General features: G+C 39.2%; 1 protein-coding gene across 3 annotated transcripts; it reads left to right on the top strand.

The window, feature by feature from the left end:
- The first annotated feature begins 3,188 nt into the window (after nt 1–3,188).
- On the top strand, nt 3,189–22,756 carry LOC129771825 (eukaryotic translation initiation factor 5A). Of its 3 annotated transcripts, none has more exons than XM_055775888.1 (4): nt 3,189–3,325; nt 12,756–13,175; nt 13,623–13,821; nt 21,839–22,756. In XM_055775888.1, the coding sequence occupies exons 2-4, from the start codon at nt 12,967–12,969 to the stop codon at nt 21,911–21,913; spliced, it is 483 nt and encodes a 160-aa protein (XP_055631863.1). In that variant the 5' UTR covers nt 3,189–3,325; nt 12,756–12,966; the 3' UTR covers nt 21,914–22,756. The 3 variants fall into 3 exon arrangements, with proteins under 3 accessions (XP_055631863.1, XP_055631866.1, XP_055631864.1); XM_055775891.1 differs by having other exon boundaries at nt 3,265–3,386; XM_055775889.1 differs by having other exon boundaries at nt 3,275–3,416.
- Nucleotides 22,757–23,213: the final 457 nt, after the last annotated feature.

Raw genomic sequence — 23,213 nt, 5'->3', positions numbered from 1 at the left:
AAAATCGCTTTCGTTCGTTCAAATATGATCTTTCAGGAAACATTTCCCCCAGCGGTATTCTATTATTGTTATGTGCTGCAAATCACGACACAAAAGAGAACGAGACAACTCTGCATCGGCTCGCACTTCATAGCACACCAGCATGCAAGCAAAGCTATCATATACGCTCTCAGTGCAGAAATCTTATTTTCTTCTTTGCCTCTAACATATGCATACCGACCTCTCCATGCATCATGAAACAGCAGGATCATACGGACAACGCAAAGCGAAAGATTCATATTCAGCTAATGTAGCAGATCCTGATTTTTAAATCTCAGAGAGTGCAAACTATATGATTATTTAGCTCGATAGAGGCTAAGGGAAGGGTAGTCAGATTATATTTTCCATTTTTAACGCCGCTATCCCTTGAAATGTGTATATTCATATAGACCGCATAGTTTTACTAGCAACACCGCTCCAGTGAGAAGCAAAAACTCTCGCGTTTTATCTCTTTTCCCATTCGCTGCTCTCCGCAAATGGTGACGTAATGATGACGTAATTTTTCTTGTATCATTTATTGCTTTACACTTGTATGTGCAGTGGGTTTCGCTATAGTAAAATGAGACGATGTATGCGGTTCAAACTTGTATGCAGGCTCCGAAAATAGTGTGCCATGTTTGATACAACTCGAATATGCAAACAACAGTCTTCGTTCCTCTCTTAGTTTAATCACTAAATGTTACAAAAGTGATTGCTGACATTCATACAAGTATCTGAATGATCCTCTCATATTTGGTTATATGTTCGTGAGAGTTTACTTGCATGACACATTGTGTATCATTTGATTTTGATCGAAATCCAAACACTGATTCTACTGATTCGTCCAGTGGATTTTCCCTCCTGTTGTCCAACTACTGAATCAATACCATAATTGTCAAATTTCATCAAGTCACGAACTATTTTAAATGCCTGCTTGATTAATGCAGTACAAGTCATTATTATGTGTGTCACAACCACGAGCAGAGGATTATTCATATACGTGGACAAATCTGCATATAAGAAACGTTTTTCTGCAATCCTTTCAATCAGGGCTTCAAACAGCTGCTTCCAAATTTCCGATGGTTGCTCCGATAGCTGTTCTAGCATAAATTGCGTTCCGACGTCAGCTTCATAAAGGGTGCAGTTCTTCTGGCATAGCAGTTCAACAGCGACCAGAACTGGTTCGAGAACATCTACCAATTCCTTTATCGCTGTCTCGTTTTTAGATCGGGCAGCGATTTTTGGAATGAAGCTCGGAGGTCGTAGAATCGGCGCACCACTGTTCGATCTTATTTTGATTCTCGAGTGGCATAAAGACGAATACTATTTGTGATGTAAAAATAAAAATTACCGAAATTACAGGTTATTGATTTGTAAAATTACCGGAAATTCGGTAATGAAAAATGACCCGGTATTACCGGTAAAACCGGTAACGATAAAACCGGCCAACAATCCCTACTTTAGAGTTAAAGATATTTTTTTCAATTCATTTATTTGTAAGGCTCAATCTCATGAGCCGCTAATTCAAACTAATCAGGTTAGGGATGTGGATATGAGGTTTCGTTGTCTAAACCGAGGATTGCCTCACGCACTGTATTATTGTGCATAATGACCAGGAATAGCATCTGGTGTTCGACTAGCTGTCGAGGGTGGGGACAAGACAAACAAACTGATAACGAAAAAGAAAAACACAAAAGCATTAAATTCTCATACAAGTCCGTTCCACAAACATATAGATCAACTGCATATAGCAGATGTCACGAGTTCCCAACAAGTCTCTAACAGGAACATAGGGTTGTCTCCATTGGACCTCAAGAGCATTCGAAAGATACTCTCTGGCTGCGTAATTATCCGTATATTGCCAAACTGCGTGATCGATGTCATCGTGACCGTTTCCTCACAGACAGACATAGAAGTCACGACTTACGTCCAAACCTTTGAACCATGCTTTCGAAGAAACATTTGGAATTATATAATATAACCATCGCCCAAGACTTCCCAGTCGGTTTGCCAACTCAAGAGGGACTCCGACGCAGTATTTGGAAAAATTCATCGTATGAAATCTGTCTATCAAACAATTCGCCTTCCTGGGCACCCATCTTTGCGAGAGTGTCCACCGGGACCCATACAAACGTTATCTTATAAGATTTTTCGATTAGTGCACTCATCTGCTGCCTCACTTTTGTGAGGAAATAAGATTGGTACCTACTAGTTTCCATCGACTGGAGAGCCTCAAGCGAACTGTGACTACCCGAAAAAAAATGAAGTAATGGTCTGAGAGTTAAAGATAGATGAGGGGCTTAGAATGAAAGGGGTGTAAGTGATTTGATCGATTTCTCTACATCGACTCTCTCTTTTGGTCATAACTTAGCTGCAAATTCATTCCCAGCTGTATTTGACAGTCTTGAAGAAAGGTCAGAACCTCATCTATCGGATGGTATAGCAAACTCATATTGGAACGATTTTGCAGTTGAGCTATTAACTAAAGAAAAAGTTGATGAAGATAAATCGATCAAGTCACTTACACCCCTTGCATTCTAAGCTAAATTCTGAAAGATTCATCGTTTCATCGGTTTTTTTCATAGCCGTTATTATCATGTCCTGACTCCAGAAGCTCCAAATTACTAAAATCAGCATCTTCACCAGGAACTATCAATGTTTATTATTACAAAACAAATTAAGAGCAGAATCATTGTAGTTCATCCGTAAAATTCTACACCAATTTTTTTTTTTTTCTGAACACTATTTCACCAGCTAAAAATTCTAATTAGAATTAGAATTAAATGCAAATCACTGTACTCACTGTACCAGACACCAAGGCGCGTAGAAGTATATCCTAAGGTGGGCCAACTTGCTAAAACCACTCTTCAGCCATCTTGGAAGTCTAATGTGTTTTGTTTGTAAACAAAACACAATACGCTTGTGCAAAAGCTCGCTCGTGATCAGTCTGTCTCTTTCACGCTTCAAGCAAATAAGTCCCTTTCTGCTTTCTTCCGTACTGTTTTCATATACCGCTCCCCTAACCAACTTAGTGACGAAACGGCCTCACCTAGTACCATAGACCCGTCTTGCCAGACACCATAATCATCTCCCAGCTCTATCGCACCGGAAACCACCCTGACGCATCGCTCTGCCCAAACGCAATCTTTGACAGCCGGCGTGTATGCGGCTGTCAACACAGACTCATTGTCACTGTCTCTCCATCGCGAGTTGTTCTTTCTCGTTTGCACCTCGCCTGAGTGTATTTCCGCAACCTAACGCCATAGTTGCGATCTTCTTTTGTCCGTGACCATTTTGATCTCCACATGTGAGTTTGGTTTTCTGCCGCTGGCAAAGTGAAAAAGTGCTGCTAAAGTCGGTGTGATACGGTAATTGCTGGTGTGATTTTGAAGCCGCTGGTGAGGAATAACGCTGGAGTGCTGGAAGCATCGCTCCCCCGTGGGTGTATTTTTCAGGAAAAATCGTTTCCATTTTGCGGGGAGGGTTTTTCGGTTTCGGCCGCATCGAACGAAGAGTCGTCAGTCGACACGAGTGTGGAGGAGGTAGCTCAGGAAGAGGGGTCTGTAAAAAGTGCCATCGGTCTACGGTTACTGCTGCTGCTGTTGCTGTGTGTGAGATAATTTCTGGCTCTAGAACAGGAGGTGATTCAACCGATATGTCTGAATTCATGTTTGAATCCTGAAGATGTTAGCAGAGCAGGATACACAGTTTTAGTTCACCGGGAAAGCTGAAAGGCTTTGTGGACTCTGATATTCACAACTCGTGAAGACTGAGAATTCTCGCAGCCGACGAAAATATGAAGAAGAGAAGAAGATATTCTCGAAGCACTGAAACGCGAAAAACACGTTTTGTTCGTGTCCAGCGATAATTGAAAAATCCTCGACTAGCGGACGGACGTCGTCGACGTGGCTTCTTCCTCTGTGGGTTCGTTTGAAGGATGAATATTTTTCGCGTGTGGGGCTAAACTTTTGGGTTTATATTGGAATGATCCGGTTCCTGCAGATTGTTTTCGGATGGGATAACTCAACCCACACGCACATACGCACGTAGTTGGAAAAATCCAGCTACGCTTGAATTACTGAGGTCCGTGAATTTGAACGAGAGAACAGAAAAATAAGGCAATGAAAAGAAGAAAACGCCAGCTTTCTGCTTATGTTGCGGGGGAACAGTGTTGCCAGCAAATGACAATTCCTGGAACAGCAGCGACCTTTCGACGTGGGTTTGTTTTCCAGTCGGGAGAGAGAGAGAGCTATTTTTAGAATAATTCGCAAATTCTGAGGGAGCATAGTTTGTATGTTCGGTAATTTGTCCTAGCGAAAGTTACGCTCGATATGTGTGATTCCAGTGTCACGAAACATTGGCGTTGAGTCAATCACATTAATATTTACGAGTGTGAATTTGTGTGCTTTTCTTCTATTGGTAATTGGTTTGTTACCTGTAGCAGCCCAATTCTTGAATAGTTGCTTCAGCAGGAGTAAATAAATGTTAGTCTAGTGTGGCACGTGCTCCTCAGCAGTTCGTTTGTCTTCTCCGTGACTACCTTCTAGCAACAGGTTAGTTCCATGTATGATTTTTGTGTTCATTAAATAATTTCACAATGAATTCCTAGTGTATTTACCATGCATAAAGTTGTGGTCAGGTTCATATTATACAGTGCTAGCTTCGATTAGCCCTCAACCATCATTCTGGAGGCGGTCTGCCTGATCAGCATAACTCTATCATAAAGCGAAATATTCTAGGTCAATACCCCCATTGGAGGTTGCACTAGCGCACAACCACTGCTAATGTTGGAAGGCAGTGACATCCTAGTGAGATAGGTTTGATGTTGGATATATCTTGACAAAAATCACTGTCCGTGCATAACGAGAGACGCAATTGATTCAAAATAGCGACAGTGTTAAAGTGCGGCAGGCAGCGCATTGTCAAGCTTTTATTTTCATCAATTCCATATACGTGTGAGCCTATAATGCCGCTGTTTTCGCCTTTCCACTTTTATTTTCTTCGCTGACTGAATGTAAGTTACAACGCAACGCAGAATACGGTCCTCTCTCTATTTTTGGAGGTTAGATTTCTCTGCGACGACTCTCATCGCCGTCGTCGACGTACCGTTAGCAATGGGAATCGACAGCAGCGACCACAAAAGAATGGCCAGAAAATCACCAGTATTGAACACATTCCGCATGGTTTCCGGTTTTCGTTTTGCACTCATCTTCACGTTGTGGGGATAGTGAAGCGCCGGCAATCGATTTATGTGTATTTTTCGTTTGCAATATTCTCTTACCACATCCTCGAAGGTGACTTTGCGATAAGTTCTGATATTTTTTTTTCTCAGCGCGGTGGGCCATGTTGATATCAGTAGCTACTTATCAGCAGGCAAAAGTGCCGGTTGAATTTAATATTTCGCCTTTCTCAGCTGATATTAGGTTTATTTCGATTAGTGTAGTGTTTCTTTTGCTTCAATACATTTGTCTGTGAGCAAGGACATCAGCATAACACGACAAGGATTAATTTACATAATAAAACAATTTTTGCAGTTTTTTTTTTGTAATGCTGTGTTGAGATCGAAAATGTGAACCGGGTTTTGGAAGGAAAAAGGCAAACCACATCCAACGTGCGATGTTGCTGTCCTGGTCGTAGTATGCCATGGAAACATCGTTGGTTTTGGGGATTCTAATTGAAGGCTCATCAAGAAATGTTTGAGCTCGTTATTATGGAACCCCTAGACGCTCTTTACATGTCTTCGATAATCTGGACCACCGCATAACTATCCTCAGACGAGACAGACCCCGGATGAACGGCAACATTTTCGGGTGTTGCCAATTATCTCTCGCTGCATACCACAAGGGTACCTGGAACGTCAGCGGTGTCAAGGGACTGGAAGTTATTTTAGACACGCAACTCTTTCATAAACAATAAAGCGTCCAGAACTCCAGGATTGCCAAAAAATAACGGATATTTACTGCTTTCTGATTTCAACTCTTTGTTGGTCCGTAGGGACATAGACAGAGCTGATAGCTGATACTTTACTAGGACGCATCCTGTTCTCTTAGATAAAAATTGCTTCAACGTTCGACTACCGTCATGCGGGGCTTCTTTTGACACTTTTTTCATTTTCATCATTTAAAAATTTTTTAACTCCGATTATAGTGGGTGGATTTTAACAATCTTGACATATATTTAACCTGGATGTATAGATGACATTTGTGCAAAATATTATCTGAATTAATTGAGAAATGAAACTTTTGTTCATAGAGCGATCAAAAATAGCTCCGTTGCACACGTTGGAGGCTACTTTTGACATAGTCATTGGAAATTTTAAAATCATCAATTACATCAATTCAAATAAATTCGAACTATGTCCCGCAGATCATCGGTTCAACGGGGAAGCCCCACTCGGACAAGCAGCTGAGATGGTCTGAAAACGATAATTCTTTCGCCTCAGTAAAAACTTTCTGATGTCCGGGCTGTTTCTGGTGCGATTCGCATAGCTTGTTGTATATTGTTTGTCGGCTGCAATGGAGTTGCCTAGCGGTTTCTGCGTGAGACATTTCTCCGGATTTGACTTTTTCAAGGCACTGCATTGAATCTGCAGTGGAGACTACAGTATATTTCCGAGCATTATTATCCTTCCGATAGTTCCTCACCATTCCTGTACCTACAAAAAAGTAAATAAACATAACCTTACAATATGGCTAACGGTGGAAAATTTATCGCTCTCAATTTTTTTTTTCAAAAATAACTAATTTCAACGATAAAATAACGTTGCTGCTGCTGATATATGACAAACGAATAGTTCTCTGATAGGTTTACACACTTACCAGTTTTTAAAATTGTAAGAACAATGTAGACGGAAACAATTTTTCTGGAGTTTCAAATCACTACCGCTCGACGTTTCGAGGTTTTTTAATTTTCTGAAAACGAGTAGTTGCGTTCAAAAAAAATGTCAACGTGAAATGGTAGAAAGGTATTGTATGAATGAATTATCACAGATAATACATTTTGAAAAAATGTAATTTTATAAGAAATTTGTGAAAACCTAAATTGTCCAAAGTAGCCCCGCACGACGGTACGTACAAATTACAGCATCGTCAGTTTGCCATGAGGATGTAACTATTTGGTTTACTATGCGATGACGTTATGTAATAATGTCTCATATTTAGATTTAAGTTACATATTTAGGGATCTCATTTATTTATTTATTTACATTATTGATGTAAGTTAAGGAGAAAAATATCTTCTTTTGTGAACGTTAAACTGTGTGACAAATTACCCTAAAAAAATCAGAATTTCTTATTTGATTCAAGTATATTCATTCATTGCATGCAATCATGTTCCCCAAGTAGACCACTTGAAACGAGGAATAGTTAGATGATTTAAGAGCAAGTCATAACTGATTCCAACAAAAGACTAGCATTGATTGTAGAAGTATACACTAACAGTATACAGATGAATATAGAAAAATTGAAAAAACTCATGGTCCCCGTGTTTATCATGCCTTGAAATTTTTCAAACAGGTAATGGGCACGCAACTGTTAACTACTTTTGAAAAAAATATGCATGTTCCCTTTCGTAGCGAAAGGGTTAAGTTTAGAACATCTCAATAATACTGAATTTCATTCGCTACCTAAATGTCATCTGGGCTCTTATAATTTAGAACGCTAGCATTAATTTATGAAAATCTAGTTCGTTTATTTTTATTCAATTATTTTTACTTTTAATAATATACTTTTCCTATGTACCGAATTATAACCAGATTTTTTACGTAGATAGCATCAACATTGTCAAATTCATAATAACTTTGCCAATAAATGATGCTAAAGCTAAGATTATGCTTCAAAATTGAATTTATAAATTCAACCCTTTGCGGTCGTGTTAAATGTCGACACTTGTTATTGAATTATTTTTACTTGCACAGGCAGTAATGTATAACTTTGTGAGATTATGAAAGATGAACAAGATTTCTTTATTTTTTGTAAACTGTTGATAGGAATTTACTAAACAATGTTTCATGTTTATGTTTAATATAAAATCGCTAAAATTTTTCTTCGTGTGATATCTTCCACATGTGTTACAAAAATAATTAGTTTGACGTCTTTCGCCTTTTATCTTTCAGTTTGAACATACAGAACATTTACACAGTGCCACAATACATCCATTAATCCTTTCCTCAAGCAAAATTAGTTTTGAAAAAGTGTGAACTGATACATTGTCGCATAAATTATAATATTAGTACACTTCTTTGCTGTGGTGGCTGAGAGCAGACAAACGACCGCAAAGGATTAATACAGATTTCTATACAGATTTTCTGAGAAAAAACGCAGATAAAAAGATTTTTTGAGGCCAAAAACACAGATTTTATTATGGTAAAGTGCGCTACACATACAACGTCCCGTCACCGTGAAGGAATGAAATGTCAAATATTCTCCCATGGAAATCGTATGGTAGCATTCACATACACCATCACCGGAAACTTTGATGTCGGCAAAATAAGTTCAAGAGAATAGTTGACGGGACGATGACGGTGACGCTATATGTGTAGCGCACTTAACCCTGTTGGCGACTTCGTTCTTGAAACTGGTTTAGTTCCAAACTGACTCTGTAAAAAAAGGTATTCGGGTTCACGAATGAGGCGGTTTGTTGGTGTATGTTATATAGTCTGATTTGTTTATATTTGCGACGACAAATGTACAGTGTCGATGTCTGGTGGCGATATAGGTGCTTGGGAGGTAATTTATCCTCTATCAGACCAGAAGGACCAACTACAGTGTAAAATTATAAAAGTTTTAATGAAAATTTCTACTTCATGCTGTTTGATTACCTAACACATGTAGTCCTGACAATTACTTAACCATTTGTCGATACATTTCCTGTTTGTTCCACAAATACTTTCCATTATTATATATAATCACTAGCTGACCCGGCAAACGTTGTTCTGCCATATACATTATTTCTAGTGAATGTTTTTGTTTAATAAAAAAATAATACATTAATTATCAAGCGTGTTTGGATGTTTTAACGATCTATACATAGTAGATCTATGAGTTAATGATAGAGATAATTTTTGTTCTTTAAGCGTGCTGATTCCACCCGAAAATCCATTAAATTTTCCACTTAACAAAAATGAAACCCGAAGCTCGATGTTTTCTATGTCGAGATTGCCACATTTGAACAACTCGATTGGACTTGAGTTGAGCGGATTATAGAATGCAAGATTGCGATCCGTACGGGTAATTCTGACTCGAACGGATTTGAGAATACGGGTGAACAGTAGATCAGTAGGCATATTTGGAATTTCCGAGGAAAACTATTTCTTCGGGCGTATTTTGTTGATTAACCAAACTAAAAAAGAACATATTGAATCGCTTCCGCCATTCAACCGAATACATCCAGTAACGTGTGGTACTGAAGACGTGTAATGTTGGGATGAAACTCTTTAAAAACGTCCTTATACTTTGTACACGCTAGCTGTAATGTAATGCGTTTTGACCTGGCAATAGCAAAGGCTGTGTCGGCTTTGTTCATGATAGCGTCTCGCAAGTGAATGCATTCTTCCTCACACCGCTTTTGTGGATTGTGTCGTATGAATCGCAGTTATTCGCTTTCTACCTTCGCGTACATGTCGATCATGAATTGTTGGCACAGCTAACGACTTTTTTTTTGGAATGACGCTGTCCTGACCATGTCGATTCATAAGAAAAATGCATGGAGCGCACCTTCTTGTTTGTTTCGCCTCCTCTAATTGTCGTTCATAAATTTAATTCAAAATGAGAAATGATGTTAATAATGAATGAAGTACCTGTGGCGGGGTCTCGTTGTTTAATGTTTATGCAATATACGTTGTTCCGTCAGTACGGCTGGGAGATTTTTCGCCGAAAAATCCCTTCTGACTTGCACTATAGGCACACTTATTCTAGAGCATGACTGTATTCAAGCATAAAAATCGCAACTAAGTACTAATAAAAATGACGCAAGAATTACTACGTTGGGAATGCGGACCTTAGGACAACTGTGTGTCAACGATGAATTCCAGTATATTGTTTTTTCTTCGAATCACAATTTCTCGCGTCATTGTGCAATCGTCTAAAACGATTCCGAATTTTAGAATTGCGAATTGAATCTATAAACATGTTCTGTAACTGGTGTTTTGTCAGAATTGATAATAATATCGTGATTTTCATTTTGTAATCCGAGCAAATGTGATTTGAAGAATTTCAATAATTCGTTGTGCTCATTCTAAAAGGCTTTCAGCTCTCCGGCGATGCGCCTGGCTTCAGGCGAGGTTGCTTGCGTATGTGTGGATGAAAGTTCGTTCAAGCGGATGTAGCGCCATCTGTCATTCAACAATGTAAATAAATTCGTTCTGTGTGAAAAACGAAGGACGGTTAAATTTATGAATATTGTATATACAAACATGCTCAAATCGCGGTTAAAAATAGGGTATGAAGGTCAAAATTTGGGGTTATTTATATGGTTTGAGCCAATGTTAAGAAATAAAAAAATTCAGAAAAAAAAATTCTGCGTAGGACCACCCTAATATATGGTATCAAAGATAGGGTAATCGGTATCCTAGCGGTATCGTATATGGATCACGTCCTATACTCATGCCTACCAAGTTTTTTGTGGATAATTTCATCAAAATCAGTTGAGCCGTTTCGGAGGAGTTCGACCACGAACATCGTGACACGAGAATTTTATATATATATATAGATATAGATTAAAAAAGTGAATTTTCATTCATAATTTTCACTTTAAAAGCATGTTTATTCCACCTGAAATTTCATAATTATTTTCGCCTCCTTAAGAAAGCGCATGAAGCTTAATGTCTACGCGAAAATACTCAGAATTCGAATTGGATTACGATTCCAATAATACAAAAGCAAAAGCAGCGGGTTTTCCATTTTAATAGTCTCTATTTTAGATTTTCTCAAAACTCGGAACTCGGAAGTTCAGAATAGTTGTATTGGTGAACCCGAGTGCAAACCCGTGAAACATCTCAGTGCGAACCCAACAGCTTTCGGGTTGAACCTAGTGCGAAACTAGGTTGAAACTGAGTGAATAAAGAAACGTTTTGACAGCAGTTAGGTTAAAACTGGGGTTGAAACTGAACAAAATTTGTTTGCTGGTCTTATAATTTTTGAGCTAGAAAAATTTGTGAAAATTAAGAAAAAAAACATTGGCATGAAATTCGTAATATACACCGTTACAAGCAGGGCTCTGCATAGCCATAGTTAACTGAGGATAGTCAGCTGACTACCTGACTGGCTATATCCGTAGTCAGTTAGTAATGGCTTTTGGCTTCTTCACGCAGTTTCTCCGCCAAAACGACTGAACAGTCAGTCGGGTGTTTAGTCGCTATCTCCCTCTACCGGCTCGACTATATCATTTCATTCTTCCCAGTCCAATTGTCCTCATTGCATTTTGAAATGACTTCCCCCAAAAAGAATTCGTTCCTCTCTTTCTGTCTCCCATGTACGTGTGCATGCATCGATGTTCGAGTTCAACGTGGTTTGACATACGCTACAGGTGAGTTAGATTCTTTTGTATCGTACACGGAAATTACTCACAAGTATAAAATAGCGTGCAGTGTGTGTGTGCTATTTTGTTCGCTATTTACTAATACCAACGAGAGGACCTTTATAGCATACTTGATAAATGTCTAAGTTCGTTGGTTTGAATTCACGATGGGTAGATAATAAACCATCCATTGATGAGGTAACTTATTTTTTGCAACAGAAATCACGTAAAATAAGATAGATTGCATACGCGGGTATAAAATTAGTGTCAGAGAGAAATGGAAGTGTGGATTGAAGTCAGTTGAATGAAGAGGCAGATTTGTATTCATTAGTCGAGTCAGTTAAAATAACCACTGACTGGACTAGTTCACCAGTCATCCTCGCTAGTCAACGCTAGTCAATTCTTTTTCTAGTCAAGTCACTTTTTGTTGTGGGTGACTGCCGAAACAGTTCTAGTCTAAGCGAAGCTACGGAGAATAGAGTCGGTCTTCATTTTTCACCTTCGAAGATTTCGGGTCCTGGCTACAAGTAATTCCGACATATTCCTGAGAATACCACACACCGTTTACATTTATCAAAACAAGTTTGATTTTCTGGAGTAATCACATTGGTCATTATCCAGCCATTCTTGAACATGAACAATCAACACGCAGATGAAGGTTTTTGGAAATGCCAAAATGCTTACTTCTTGTACCGTTTTCAAGTCAAGGCTAACGAGAACCGTCGAGTAAAAATATGGGAGACAGATAGATCGCATGTGCGCAAAAGATCATTTTATTTACTGCATCATTGAGCTCTTTCTGAATGAGTGATTTCACTAGCGTTTTTTGTACCTATCGATCTCAAGTTCTAGGTGAACACACCCACCATCCGAGCACAAACTTCTAACGATTATGAATAGCCAATATCATAATCTGCCGCCGTTCTTAGATGCTGCTGAATTGTCTTCTCTTGTTACGGCTTCATTTTTGCAAATTGATTTCCTTGTCGCGCTCTATAAACTCACCGGTGGCATCCGACTGATATTCATTTATTTCTGCGGGACGCAGCATTGCGAATCGTCATGTGGATCAGTATAGTTTCGTTGTCACATTTGGGTACACCCGTCTATCGCCAAAGTACGCGCTCTGAATCGACCGATCACACCAGCGATATCGTTTTACATTATTTCTTAGAACATTGACATTCAACTAATGAATATCTCTTTCTTGCATTCCTAAACAGCGTAGGAAAGATCTTCAAGATCGTCACACCGCCGAAAAGAGATCCGTGTTTATACAACAGATCCTGTTTGTATAAATCGTGTTTCGTCGTCAATCACAAAGGGCCGTCAACCGAAAAGTGTCGCCGGCTAGCTCATCGACCGCTCGCTGCTGCTTACTTTAGCTTACCACAAATAACCCGCAGAAGTTAATCAAACCAACCAAGCGCAGCAATGGCAGAAATGGAGGACACCCACTTCGAGGCCGGAGATTCCGGTGCGTCAGCGACCTTCCCGATGCAGTGCTCGGCGCTCCGTAAAAATGGTCACGTTATGCTGAAGGGGCGTCCATGCAAGATCGTCGAAATGTCTACCTCCAAGACCGGCAAACACGGACACGCCAAGGTACATCTGGTCGGCATCGACATCTTTTCCGGCAAGAAGTAAGTGTATTATGGTGTTTGTAAAAAATGGTTGGAACGTGAAAAAGTGCCCTTGTGATATTTGTTGGTTCGAGGTGATCCCCATCCCTCATGTCATTTCACATAAAGTGGCACAGATCGAATATGGGAATATTTTTGGAAATGTGTGACCGCAGTGGTTCCATGTTTGTATATTACTCCTACAGAGCTTCCTTGTCACAACAAATACCAGAGTCATAATTGTCATCAGGCGCACATCAATTCTCAATCGATCCCTTGCAATTGAAGCATCGGATCGTAGAAGAACGTGCGCAAAGCGAATAAGGAAGCATTTTTGGAAATGTGTGATCCGAAGATCGAATGGTCACATGTTTGTACATAGCTTCTACAGAGAAAGTTTATGTTTTTATTCACTTCCACTGTTATAAAAAAAATATTTTAATCCTGGAACTATTTTCCCTCCACCAGATACGAAGATATTTGCCCATCTACCCACAACATGGACGTACCACACGTTAAGCGCGAAGATTACCAACTTACTGACATCGATGAGAACTACTTGGTTCTTCTTAATGACAACGGCGATTTACGTGAAGATCTTAAGATTCCAGAGGGTGACCTGGGAATCCAACTGCGCTCCGAATTCGATAGTGGCAAGGAATTAGTTGTAAGTATCATTTTAACCCTGCTCTGAACAAGGAGTAATTCCACGACGAACTAACGAAATAGATTGTATATACGGTGTCGACTACCAAACATACCTACTTTCTTTATCATATGATCAACTTTGTTTGCAATTATTATTTTATAAGGGCCTTTCCACAATCGCGACCGTTTTTGTTTTCAAATAAATCATGACTAGGAAATCTGTCTGTCTGATTAAATTGTGATGTTCGATAAAGTTGTCGGAAGGTCAATTTTAATTTAATTTAAATTTATTTTGTGTCGTCAAAATTGTAGACCAATACATTCTTAATACTACTTAAAACTACTTACCTAAAACTAAAAAAACTAAAGAGAGCTGGCTGGATAATTTATCCGTTTAATTCAAAAGATGGTTTTAACATGTTACATAATCAATTTTTTGTTCATTTATTTATTTATTTCGTCAAACCAGCGTAGACTGAATATGCTGCCCAAATATTACAGCGAAATTTAACTATATCTTATTCTAGTCAGATAGTCTTTGAGCATTGACTTTGACATGGTTACATCAATTATTTCACTGTGTTCGTTACAGAGGCTCATCATTTATATTCTTCACTATATTTGGCATAATTCGTTCTTCGGTAATCTATGTAGAAAATGTTAGGGTTTCTCAGGTGCCTAATCGGTGGGTAAAAATTTAGGTTTTCCAATATTTCTTCTGAGTCCACTCGTTGTGATATGATGTCAATAATAAATAGAATCATGGCGGAGTTTCAACGTTCTTTAAAGCTTTTCATATTGATTAGCATGCAACGTGCTTCATATGGAGGGAGATGGTATGAAGACTAACCTAGTTTACGAAGTGCAAATAATAAAAATTGTTTTCGTACAGATTCAATTCTGTCTTCGTGTGAAGTTATGTAGGGAGACCATACAATACTACAGTATTCGAGAATTGATCTGGCGTGTGTAAAAGTTGAGGCACTCGAACGCGTTCTTCTTCTTCAATGGCACTAACGTTCCTAGAGGAACTTCGCCGTCTCAACGTAGTATTACTTGCGTCATTTTTATTAGTACTTAGTTGAGATTTCTATGCCAAATAACACGCATTGAATGCATTTTGAGTGGCAAGCTCTAGAATACGCGTGACTTGCACTGGTCGGAGGAAATTTCTTTGACGAAAAATTCCCCCGACCAGAACGGGAATCGAACCCGAACACCCGGCATGTTAGTTATGACGCTAACCACTCGGCCAAGGGAGCACACTCGAACGCGAACGCGAACAGAATTCAAATATCTAGGAGTACTGATTGATGACAAACTAGCCCTTAAGTCTCACATTGATAATGTCATCAAAAAAATTGCTAAAAAGTATGGCGTCATATGCCGTTTGAAGAATGAGTTAACTATATCTAATAAGATTAGATTGTACAAATCACTAGTATCACCACACATAGACTTCTGCTCATCCATCTTGTTCCTTGCAAATAGCACACAATTATTGAGATTACAGCGCTTACAGAATAAGATCATGCGATTAGTATTAAAATGTCAGATACACTTCCTCGAGCATAATGTTGGACGCGCTACAGTGGTTATCTGTTAGGCAAAGGATTTATTACTTGACAATGGTGTTCATCTTTAAAATTTTGAATGGAATGCTGCCTCGATACTTGTGTGATCTAATTGAACGAGGAAGTGATTTACAAAGGTATAATACAACAAACGCGAATGATGCAAGAACACCCAACTTTCTATTTAGTAGGTCGCAAAACTCGCTATTATGAATTTCTTCAATTCGATGCCCAGAAATATTAAACGAGCAGCAACAATAGCCGAGTTCAAAAAATTGTGTATCATACATATTGAATCTGTGTGATAAATTAGCAAAAGTGTTTATATGTTTAGTATTTTTCAGATGCATTAGCTACTATATTCTTACTGATGATGATGGATTTCTTCTACATTATTGTTGTTTAAATTAAGTTTAAAAAAATACATACAAGAGTAGTCTACAATCGTCTGAGCCACGCACGCGTTTCTGTAGGCATATACAATCTAGATTCTGAATACTGGCGAAAACCGATGTATAATGAAATTTTCTAGGATCTACAGTGGAAACCAGAATCGAGCTCGGGATAACCCCTACAGAATACTCGTAAACTATCGCATTAGCAGATGGTTATGTCGAGGTTTTTTCTGTACTGTGGCAGATCTCAGAGTGAGTCTCTAGTAGAAACTTTAAGATATCGGGTTCAATTCCCAATCAGTCAAGGATCTTCCCGGTATGGAAATTTTCTTGACAAGCCTTGACCATTCAATTTTTCAGTTTTCGCCTATTGTCCGTTGTTTTATTGATAGCAAATTTATGTCTGCAAAAAAATCAGTCCGTTTTGTTTTGCATACTGACAGTGTTCGGATTTCGATCAAAATCGAATGATACACAATGTGTCATGCAAGTGACCTCTCACGAACATATAACCAAATATGAGAGGATCATTCAAATACTTGTATGAATGACAGTAATCACTTGTGTAACATTGCATGATTAAACCAAGAGAGGAACGAAGACTGTTGTTTGCATATTCGAGCTGTATCAAACATCGCAAACCATTTTCGAAGCCTGCATACAAGTTTGACCCGCATATATCGTCCCGCTCTACTATAGCGAAACCCACTGCACAGACAAGTGCAAAGCAATAAATGATACAAGTAAAACTACGTCATCATTCGGTCACCATTTGCGGAGAGCAACGAATGGGAAAAGAGAGCGGTGTTGCTAGTAAAACTATGCGGTCTATATGAATATATATATATTTCAAGGGACAGCAACGTTAAAATGGAAAATATAATCTGACTACCCTTCCTTTAGCCTCTATCGAGTTAAATAATCATATAGTTTGCACTCTCTGAGACTTAAAAATCAGTATCTACTACATTAGCTGAATATGAATCATTCGCTTTGTGTAGTCCGTAAGATCCTGCTGTTTCATGATGCATGGAGAGGTCGATATGCATATGCTAGAGGCAAAGAGGAAAATGAACTTTCTGCACCGAAAAGCGTATATGATGGTTTTGCGTGCATGCTGGTGTATCATGAAGTGCGAACCGATGCAGAGTTGTCTCGTTCTATTTTGTGACGTGATTTGCAGCACATAACAACAAAAGAATGCCGCTGGGGGAAATGATTTCTGTATGATCATATTTGAACGAACGAAAGCGATTTTTTCAGTGAATGGATCATTTGGCAAACACTGATACTGGTTTCCATGAATATCTGTAAATTCATAATTATCTTAAAGATAAATCGTCCAGCTCAAACCTTTGTAGGGGGTATGACGTGGGACCATCATCATCATTCTTAATTCAAGTCAGTTGAATGAAGAGGCAGATTTGTATTTATTAGTCGCGTCAGTTAGAATAACCACTGACTGGACTAGTTCATCAGTCATCCTCGCTAGTCAACGCTAGTCAATTCATTTTCTAGTCAATTTACTTTTTGTTGACGGCCACTGCCGAAGCAGTTCTAGTCGAAGCGAGGCTATTGAGAGTAGAGTCGGTCTTTATTTTTCACCTTCGAAGATTTCGGGCCCTGGTTCCAGATTTGCCTTCATTGTTCTCTAAACCTTCAACCTCAGCTTCCGATCGTGAGTTCCACTACGACACGTCCTCTGATCTATCCGAACAACATTTGTACGTTCAAGGAAACGTTTCTGCACGTAGAGAAGTGATCGGACAGTCGTCAGGATGTAATTGGATGTAATTTTGCTTCGTTTCGCTCTGCGTTTCATTCTCTTTCGTCATCCGTAGCGGTATAATTAATTCGTGATTCGTGATGAAATAGAAATGAAATAGTGCTTTCTTTTATTAGTGAAGTTATCAGTTTGTTCGAATCAATTGGTAGTCTGCATTAGCTATTTGTTGGAAAACCCGGACACTCGGGCGAATATGTTCTCATTATTTTAATTTTTTATTTTTGCATCATGATGCATCACTGCTCTTCTGAGAGTTGTTTTTCAAATTACGGATTTTAAAAAAAATTCGGTAATTGATTTTTTGTGAATTTCGGAAATTGATTCCATGCTTTAGTTTCCAGATACATGGTGAATAATAAATGAATAAATTTAAATATAGAGATAGAATTGAGAGACTAAATACATCACACACATTCTCCCGTCAATCTCTCGAGATCTTTCTAGTGTTGTTTTTGGATGAAAATTACTCTCATTTTGTTAGATATTCCATGTGTTCGTGCTGTGATTGTGAAGAAGGAATATTCTAGTAATTCCAACAGGAATCATGAAACCGCTCTCCCGGAGAGGAAAGGTACGGAATGTGAAAAACACAGTGTCAAGTAAACCAAATTTCGAGAGAGGTGTGAATCGACCTCTTAATTATGAAAGTCTTAAATAATCAAATTTAAAAGGATTTATAATCGCTGATAATCGCTATGGAACCACGCTATAGAGGCGACCCTTCTGGCCTTCGGGCGACGAATATCATACTAACATTTCTTCCCTTCCCCCTGGTGACTGTAAGGATGTGGCAGGCGACGTTATTGACTATTTAAAGCTCGAATTTCCGAAACTTGCACAACAAGAATGATTTGCAACTCCCAAGCGTTATTCAGTGTGTTCTTTGTGCAATTTCGCCAATCACGGAGAGCAACTACGTCAATCACGGTCAATCACGGAGAGCAACTACGAAGTGTACAGTCTACCCAAGCTCAAGCTCGAGTTCAAGAAAACGTTTCTGAACGTCAATTTAGCCACTTTCAGCGATTTCGCGATTTTACGATTTTAGTACTTGACCAAGCCGGATTTTTAAAGTGGGTGTCCAAAATCAAATTTCTTCTCTCGGCTTCCATTCTGCACAAACTTTTCAACACAAGAAGGATCAACGTGAAATTTTTACCGTCGAAAGGTAAAGGTCTTACAAATAATTTGCTGTGAAAAGCTTTCAGATACACCTTTTACGACCGTTACTATAAATAGAACAGTGGCCCCGGATTTTGAATGTTTCAAGCTTTAGTGACTTCCAACCTTTTTGGCTGGTTTGTCACTCAGACACGCCTATACTTTCAATCCGAAATTGGTGGCAATATAGTTACCGCTATCCGTGAAAGAGTTAACCGAGAAGGGGAAGGAACTAGGATCTTCGTTTTGGGTGACATTTTTTTCATATCTCAAAGTACAGGTCGGCATCCTTCCAGAAACAGAGTAGAGTGATGGTCGTCGCTAAGGACATCTCGGATGCTCCCGCTGATACCGTAAAAATTCCGAAAGTCTTCACGTTTCGAGCAAACACAAGTGCTGAAAGTGTTGGTAATCTAAAATTTCAGATCGTCCAGCGGCACTTTACGCATTAGAAGGTGTCCAAAGTGACTGATTCTGGCAAAGCAATCGGCAGCTTCATTGCCGGTTGTACCACTTTGTCTGCCAACCCACAAGAGGATACTATCCGGAAACAAATGTCCCCTAGTGGCTTGTATCAATGGGTGCCTGAACCCGGTAACACCGATCGGTCCTGTTTGATGGAATCGTGGCAGATTCAAAATTCCCGACTGTTTCGACTGAGAACACCTGTCAGATGTCGGTGAGTTTCTAGCTGGAGATCATAGAGTTATTGTGGGCATTTACCCCTAAACCAACTTCTAGCAACTTCAACCATGTATCGCACTTCGTGTTTGCGATATTTTTCAGAGACAAAATTTGACAAAGGTTTGCCGGACGGCAATCTCTAGTCGTTAGTCCTAAAGAAAAGCTTTTTAGCTGTCGGTGGGAAGTTGGAGTGTGTCACCTGCTGCAGGATTTTGTTCGTGAAGACAGTTTGGTGCGTCTCCTCAACTCCGCTTGTTTTGGCGTGGAAGCTTGCAGTTCTAGTTGTATCGCCGCATCCACAAGGATGTCAAACGGAAGTTCCCCTACTTCAGTTCAACGTTAGTTGGAGTTTGTAAATGGCTTTAAAAAAGTTTAACCGAATGGCACAATTCTTCTGCACCTTGTCGAAATGATGCGGGAAGTTCAGGGTCGAGTCGATCACCACTCCCAGGATTCTCAACGTTTTACGGCGGAGAATGCGATCTTCGTAAATTTTGGCTCCCGACTTGCAACCTTGGTGTTTATGATTGCAGACTACCTTGTGATAACTCTGCGCAGAAAGTCGGAAACCTCTTTCGACTGCCCATCTACTGATAGCATTGGTAGCTGGATCTTGACGCGTGGTGTCATATGCGTGTTCCCCACCACTACCAACAGGATATCGTCCTCCGCTTCTTTTGGTAGTACCCGGTTCATCACTATCAGGAAGAGAGGCTAAGACGAAACCTTGAGGTACACTGGTTTTTTCGTGGAGGCACCCGGGACTCGTGTTCCCATTTTTTACCTCGAAGCAGGTTGCCATCTACCCTCTGCGAATCTCTTCAAAACTAGTGGAATCCAGATTCGGTTGTACACTTTCTCCAGGTTCACCTCTCCAAGGCATCCGAAATATGTGTTTGTGCTCATCACCGCTCGGAAGACAAATTGTCGGTAGTCCAGGACACCAAAGGAAGTCGGGTTTGCATTGAATTGTGACTGGCGATAATGAATCCATTTTTTTTCGAGAACCCAAAGCGCAAAAAAATATGACATTTATCTGGTGAAACCGACCCATCCACTACAAAGCAAAATCCAATCGGCTGAATGTCGATGCTCCGTATATAATGGGACCAGGTGTACCATGGGCTACTAAAGCCCGGTGAAATGGTGAATGTAGATAGCTACCGACAACAAAAAATAAATTTAAACATTGCATTGATGGCAAAAGGCCGGGATGAGTCCGAAGACACGGTATAGTTATTGTATTAGAACGCACCGGCGCACAGCGCTGAACCCGTGAAAGGCGGAAAAGAAACCTTAATTAACTAAAAACGTTAGCGCACACGCCGTATTCTTCAGACCTGGCCCCGTCAGAAAATCGCCCTTTTGCTCTAATGGGACATGCACTTGCAGACCAACACTTCGTCGAATATAAAGTTGTCGAAAAAAATGGGTCGTCGAACGGTTTTCGTCAGAACAAAAACAAAAGCTTTATTGGAAGACGATGATCTACAGTTTGTCTGAGAGATGGGAGAAATGCGTAAAATCAAACTTCGAATGAAAAAAAATTTAGGTTCTCCTTGAAAAAAAAACTGACAATTTCAACTCGTTCACCTGGTGGTAGACCAACTTCGCTTCTTAACAAAAACTACAAAATTATTTCGCATTTTCTTAAAGCTCGAATGAAAAAAGTGATGAGTGATAACGGAATTCTTAGTGAGAGCCAAAAGCATGCAAATGCTGAGCGGAATAACTTTCGAGCTGGCCTTGATTTGAAGGATCGTATAACCCGAACGTAACTTACATGAACATGAAGCTAAACTAATCTTGTTTGATCCCGATCAGGCTTCCGATCGAGTGGATTGACAATTTCTCCATCGCACCATGTGCTTACTCGGCGGCTTCAACCCGAGAATGGTTGATTTGCTCTGTAAAAAAAAATAAAGGAGTAAGAGAACCGATTCGAAGAGAAGAGACAGGTGCGACACAGAATTGGGAGAAAAAAATGTCATATGGTAGCATTTTCAATGACTAACCATGATCTGGATTTTCACGAGCTGAAATTCTAATGCTTTCACATTTCGAACTTCAGACTATAATCATTGAAACCCATATAAATAAAGTTGATCAACAACCCCGGGGAACATTAAAATACTATAGTTATATATATGTAGATTTGGGCTAACACAAAACATCAGCTTTGTCAAACAACATATCTTACCCGATCAACTTACTTCTTGAGCTTTTCTTTAACTTTTTTTCAAAACGGTCGATGATATTTTGGAAAAAAATTTAAAATAGATCATATGACAATGAAAGTTGGCTACCACCGTCGTATGTGCAGTATAAAAAAATGAAATTCAGTTTCCAATTCAATTCAGTGTGAAACTGCTCCGATAAAACCTGCGAAACACCAGTACTAATGCGAATACTTTTTCTTATCTTCTTCTCCACTAGTGTACCGTGCTCAAATCATGCGGCGAAGAAACTGTGATTGCCATCAAGAACAACACTGCTGCTGATAAAAACTAATACCTCGCCCGTTGCTTATTATAACATCCCCCGCGAATCACATCCACACACACAACACAAACAAACACACAGAAAGAAATAATAAATAGAAAATAGTTCTGCAAACCCCAAACTATAAATGCGCTACTCAACAAACAAACAAAAACAAGAGGATACTATATTATTGTCGGGGGTATTTCTCCCCTTCTTCTTCTGTATAACAACAACAACAAAAAACAACAAGGCCAGGTTGGAGAAAATCAAACACAATTTACACAGACACTCAGATACACACACAAACACGCAGTTACATCTCTTAGTATACAGCTATTATTACAAATTAAAGCAAAGGAATAATGATAAATACTTTCTGGTGAAAGTAATAAAATTGAGGTGTGGAAATAAAAGACCATCATTAGTAAGAAGCAGCAGCAGCAGCAGCAGAAATATACAAAACTCAAATCAATAAGCACGCGAGAGTCGAGTGAGGAAGAAGGCAAGGCAGGCGACGAATGAATCGCACATTCGCGCACACACGTGTAAGCGAGCGACAAACAGCAAGAGAAAAAAAAACAATCCATGCCCGGGAGCAGCGAGAGAGAGAGAGAAAGAGAAAATACCGTTTCACGTTGGAATGAACAAGACCGATGCAGAGAGTGAGACAGAAACACACACACAGAGAGAGAACTAGACAGCGTTACATTTCCCTTTCTTTTTTCTTTTTTTTTTTGTAAAATGCTACAACTACAAACCCAACAGTTTAAAAAAGGCAAGAAAAATCGAAACACACATTAATTATTATAATAAATTTAAAAAAAGGAAGAAAAACCAATATAATATAATAAAAATATTATAATAATTTAATGAACACAAAATCTATGATCAAAGAAATTCATCCGTGTCGTGAAGGTGGCTGGTGGAGGTGAAGGAGGAGGAGGAGGGTGGATACACTAAAAGGCAGTAAAGAATCATACGTTCAGAGAGATAAGACCGTCGGAAAGTGAAGTGCGAGAGTGTAGAAAGGGAAGATTCAGGATTAAAAAAACGTTTTTTTTTCCAAAAAACAAACAAAAATACAAGCTTTAACAGCGAGCTATGTTGAATAAAATATTTAATTTTCTAACAAAACAAACAAGATCTACGTTGTCCAAATAGAAACCAATTGGCTTATTTCGTATCAAAGAAAGTTCATAGCGTTAACGCAAACATCAACTAACAAACAAACTAATTATACTGGGTGTGTCAGTTTGAAATATAACGGTTAGAAACGGTTAAACTGTCGGAGGAGAAGGGGCAGATATACTACTAGTATTTTGCGCGA

This window comes from Toxorhynchites rutilus, chromosome 2 (genome assembly GCF_029784135.1).
Source record: "Toxorhynchites rutilus septentrionalis strain SRP chromosome 2, ASM2978413v1, whole genome shotgun sequence".
Classification (NCBI taxonomy): domain Eukaryota; kingdom Metazoa; phylum Arthropoda; class Insecta; order Diptera; family Culicidae; genus Toxorhynchites; species Toxorhynchites rutilus.
Note: the sequence above shows the minus strand (reverse complement) of the source record. Positions and strands in the feature narration are given on the sequence as shown.